General features: G+C 45.6%; 1 protein-coding gene across 10 annotated transcripts in view; it reads right to left on the bottom strand.

Moving 5' to 3' along the window:
* Fry (FRY microtubule binding protein) overlaps positions 1 to 4,981 on the bottom strand; it is a 398,256-nt gene that overhangs the window by 163,737 nt on the left and 229,538 nt on the right. For all 10 annotated transcript variants that reach the window (XM_029533782.1, XM_029533775.1, XM_029533774.1 and 7 more), the window contains exon 4: positions 109 to 248. In XM_029533782.1, the coding sequence (XP_029389642.1) occupies positions 109 to 248 (140 nt within the window). The remainder of the gene's footprint in view (positions 1 to 108; positions 249 to 4,981) is intronic.

Raw genomic sequence — 4,981 nt, 5'->3', positions numbered from 1 at the left:
GAGAGGGAGAGAGGGAGGGGGAGAGGGGGAATGGAGAGAGGGGGGAGAGGGAGAGAGGGGGAGAGGGAGGGAGTGACAGGGGGAGGGAGAGAGGGAGAGGGAGAGTACCTTTTGGACTTGTTGCTCGTTCGTGGCCTGTATTCGTGTGACTCGTCCTCAATGCCGTTTTGCCTTTTGTACCAGTCGAAGAGTGTCCGCAGGATGGAGGGCAGGCAGTACTCAGAGAGGGAGCTCATGGAGCTGATGACCTTGGGGAGAGAGAGATGCAGGCCATCAGAAGGCTGGCAAGGCCAGGCAGTCCCCGAGACACTGGCTGTCATATAAATTATCAACCACAAGCAATAGGCACCATTGAGTTCCCTACACCTGCCAGACATCTCTCCCATAAGCTAGTGTGCCACGTCATAATTTTTCACATAATAATAATCCTGAGGCTCACGACACAGCTGACCCCTGACCGCCATTCATTGTAGCAGTGCATTTGACGGTCACCCCACCTGAGTTCCTCATGAAAGCACCACCATTATTTTATCATGTTATCTACCTCAATAACACTTTGCTGTTTCGATCCTCAAAAAGTCCTTAGAGAAAATAAAAAGAACTCAAGCATATTAACCACTCAAGCGAAACAGGTAAGCCAGTTTCCCAAGTGCATATCCCCCATGACCACAACAATCATCATTTTCTCCCAATAAGCAATCATTGGAACTGTACCCCCAATCAGGCCCCAGGTACCAATGAGTAGAAATAGTTTAATTTTATTGCTTAAATATTTTGCTATTTTTAAAACAACCTATTTGGCTTAGCCTCCTCTTAAAGTAAAGCAGCCTTATGAGCAGACTCTCCCATCGTCACTTCAGAGCGAGCAAGCAGGACTTTCCTCAGAGTGGATTACTCAACGCCTTAGTCTCTCTCTCTCTCCCATGACCATAGTTGTAAACACACACACACACACACAGCTATACGTTATCTTTAGCCATGGGTTGGTAGAAGTGAAAAAAATAAACAGGACGTTGTATTTGGACCATTCTGTGAATCTGGTTATTAACCTTTCCAAATCGAAACCAATCTGTTATTCCAACATAAGACAGAATATTTTGGGTCTGGAGAGATGGCTCAGTGGTTAAGAGCACGGTCTGCTCTTGCAAAGGGCCTGGGTTTAGTTCCTGGCACCCACATGGTGGCTCACAACTCTCTGTATATAACTTCAGTTCCAGGGGCTCTGACGCCCTCTTCTGGACCCCATGGGCTCTGCACACATGTGGTGTACATACTCACATGCAAGCAGACACTCACACACAACCTTTTTAAGGGAAAATTTAGCCAGGCACAGTGGTTACACAGGTACATTCCTTTAACCCCAGAACAGAGGCAGGGGGCAGGGGGTAGGGGCAGGGGGTAGGGGGCAACAGGTCTCTGAATTCAAGACCAGCATGGTCTACACAGTGAGTTCCAAAACAGCCAGGACTACGCAGAGAAACCATGTATCAACAACACAAAACAAAAAACCACACACACACAAACAAAATAAAAACCTACCCCCCCACACAAAAAATAAAGAAAAGAGATAGATATATAAATTAATAAACAGATAATTTAGTGAAAATTTAAAAACAATGATAAATCAAACCAGTCTTGAATGGGATACTACAGTCTGTGCAAATTTGTAAAGGAGAGACAGACTTACACTTGATTCCCAAACATCCCTGGGTAGAACCTACTGTACTCATCTGCTTTATTTAGGTATAAACTGTGCTAGATAGGTTTCTTTTTGTAAACTGTGTGCATTAACTCTTATTATTGTTCTGTTAGCTTGACACCACAATGGTCATTTGGGATGATGGAACTTCAACTGAGAAACTGCCTCCATTAGATTGGCCTGTGGCTGGTTTGTGAGGCATTTTCTTGACTGATGTTTGGTGTAGGAGGCTCCAGCCCACTGTGGGTGGAGTCCCCCATGGGCTGGTGGCCCTGGGTTTTATAAGAGACCAGGCTGAACAAGCCACAAGGAGAAACTGGCGAGTAGTGTTTCCCCATGGTCTCCGCGCAAACATTTCTGCCTCCGAGTTACTGCCTTGGCTTGCCTCAGTAATGAACGATGATCTAGAAGTGTAAAGCCAAACAAACCTTTCCTCCCTAAGTTGCTTTGATCATGGTCTTTATCATAGCAACAAGGCAAGCAGTCCACAAATTGCCTATAAAAATTAAGAGAAAAATTCTCTGCTTGTTAAAAAAACAAAACAAAACAAAACACAAAGCCTGTCTCGTCTGTAGGCACCTTTGTTAGCATAGGTGCTGACTGACAGTACCTCAGAGGGAATGACAGACAGATCGGCAGGAGGAAGGATGTGCCTCGTCCATCTCTCTCCCTGCCCTTCAGAAGTCAGGCTTTCAGGGAGGAAGGGTGGATCTGTAGAGTCCTGGCCCTCAAAGCCCAGGAAGGGAGGAAGGTCTTGCTGGCTTGGTTTCTGGACTCCTCCCTTTATGGGAAGTGAAGCCAAATGGCCACATGAATTCCAGCTCTGTGCTGCCGCTGAAAACGGGCAGGCCCGGCACAAAGATGGCCTTGTTGCCTTTAAATAATGATGCTCTTCTACCATGGATGGGCAGAAATGGGGCAGCAGGTGGGGACGGAGTATATGGAATCCCAGGCCCATTTCAAAGGGTGTTTTCTTTTGAGGGGGTGTATATAAGAGTACTAAACGTACTCTGCAAATGTTCTAATATTTGCTTTGGCTTCCTGTGTGTGAGGAGGCTATAAGACACTGCCGGTTAACGCTCCGGTGAAGAGGGTGGCTTTTCTGAATAACCTTTCGTTATCCTTGCTGAATACAAAGAGGGAAACTTCACACATAGGTATTTGAATACTTACTTCATAAAGTCACGCCATATTTTATAGTCATAAGACAGATTTGTCATGAGTGGTGCACTGAATGGCCAATTTAAAGTCACCCCAGCGATGGCTCAGGGGGTCAGGGTACCTACTGTGTAAATTCCGTGCATTGTGACACTGTACTCATGTCTAAGTGATAACAGCCTTAAACACTTAACTCAGTACTTTTTTTTTCCCCTAGAAGATTAGCAACCATTCTGTTGTTGTTGTTTTAATACCTTGGTTTTAAGGCATGTACCATTCTACTAGGGAATCATTTCGGAAATGCTGAATAACATTAATAATGTATAAATCCAACATTTGTTATTTTTTTATCTTTAATTGCTTATTCATTTTCAATTGGGCATTTTTAAAGACAGTAATTTTTCTTATTTTATGCGTTTGCCTCCATGTATGTCTGTATACCATGTGCATGCAGTGCCCACAGGGGCCAGAAGAGGGTGTGAGAACTACTGGACTTGGAGTACCAGACAGCTGTGAACCACCCTGTGGGTGCTGGGAACTGAACCCAGGTCCTCTGTAAGAACAGCCAGTGCTCTAACTATTGAGCAACCTCTCCAGCCCCACTTATCCACTTTAAACAAGTGTTCACTGCATTGTGGCACTACAGTGACTGCTGAAACACCAGGGGCTCATGGTTCCTTTTTGAGACAGTTATAAGTGTTCATGATGTTGTTTCAACTCTAGCACATGAATATATTTTACCATGAGTTTTCTGCTAATAGGTGATATTCTTTTTTTTTTTTTTTTTTAATACATTAACAACCTAAGCTGCTCTATCAGTACAAGACAGGCAGTACCCACAAGAAAACCAAAGAAGCTATTCAGGATGTTTGCGTACACTGACTGGGGATTACAGCAATTCCACAAGCCATGGATGCAAGCAATACTCTGAACACACGCTTGCAAGTGACTGTCCTCAGAGCCCAGCACGAGATGCCCGAGCCTTCACCTGGCTTGTTTCCAGAATTCCCCAAGGGCACTGAGAAGCTCTGAAGGTCTTGGCTTCCCGTTACAGCTCAAGGGGCCTGGCACTGCACCGTCTCTCTGAAGCTCTGAGTCATCAACTGAGACAGGGAATACTTAATCTCCCTGGGTTTTAAACCGAGGACAAAATGAGACACTGTAAAACGCAGGGCACATTAACAACCCTTCTGGGATACTGGTCTCATTCTTCCGTTTCTAAATATTGAAATGAAAATTCAGACATAAAACACATCTGATTTCTGCACAGCAAAAGAAGGTGGAGAACTGTTGTTAACTACCCTCGGACAAGGGGGCTAGTGTCCAGATCACACAAAGAACTGCAAAAGTTCAACACCCAAAACTTCTGATCAGTAAATAAGCCAACGAATTCGGTTGACAGGTCACGTGAGAAGAAAAGCAAGCGGCCAATAACTATTTGTAAAAGTGCTCACCTCACAGCAAGAGTGGTTACTGCACTTGATGCTGTGCCCACCACCATTGTCATGGGGGGAGGGGATGCAGCCGCACACTTCCCTGAAGAGCTATAGGCTAACGGCTGCCGGAGGAGGGGTCCTATTCCTGGGAAGTATAGCTGCCCTTGCAGGAGTAAATGACAACGCAATCAAGTTCACACATGCAACTCGAAGTAAATGCAGTGGGTTATAGGCAGACAGACAGACAGACAGACAGACAGATAGACAGAGTCAGACATAAACCCTGGAAGGGGACTTGGTGGGAACGGAATGATAACAGAGACTAGAATCAAAATGGATCACGTATGTTCATGAAATTGTGAGAGAATTTTTTAAAAAGTGTTCAACATCCGTGAACGCTTGAGGAGACCACCTAGAGCCGCCACCGCACTCCAGCGAAGACAGGTGCCATCAGGAAAACTAAGGAAGTGGGGGTGTGGGGAAGAAGAACACCTAGAGCGGACACTGGGGCGTGCCTATGGAAACCAGCGTGAGGCAGAGGGGAGAAACAGTTTTCTTCAGCGGTCTAACCTCTGGTAAGGTGTCCCTGCTCCTGTAACCCCCCCCCCCTTCAACACACCACACTTGTGTAAAAAACCCTAATGAAAATTCTGAGCTGCCTCCTCCTCCTCCTCCTCCTCCTCCTCCT

The sequence above is a fragment of the Mus pahari genome, chromosome 23, assembly GCF_900095145.1.
Source record: "Mus pahari chromosome 23, PAHARI_EIJ_v1.1, whole genome shotgun sequence".
Lineage (NCBI taxonomy): Eukaryota > Metazoa > Chordata > Mammalia > Rodentia > Muridae > Mus > Mus pahari.
This window is presented reverse-complemented; position numbering and strand designations above follow the sequence as displayed.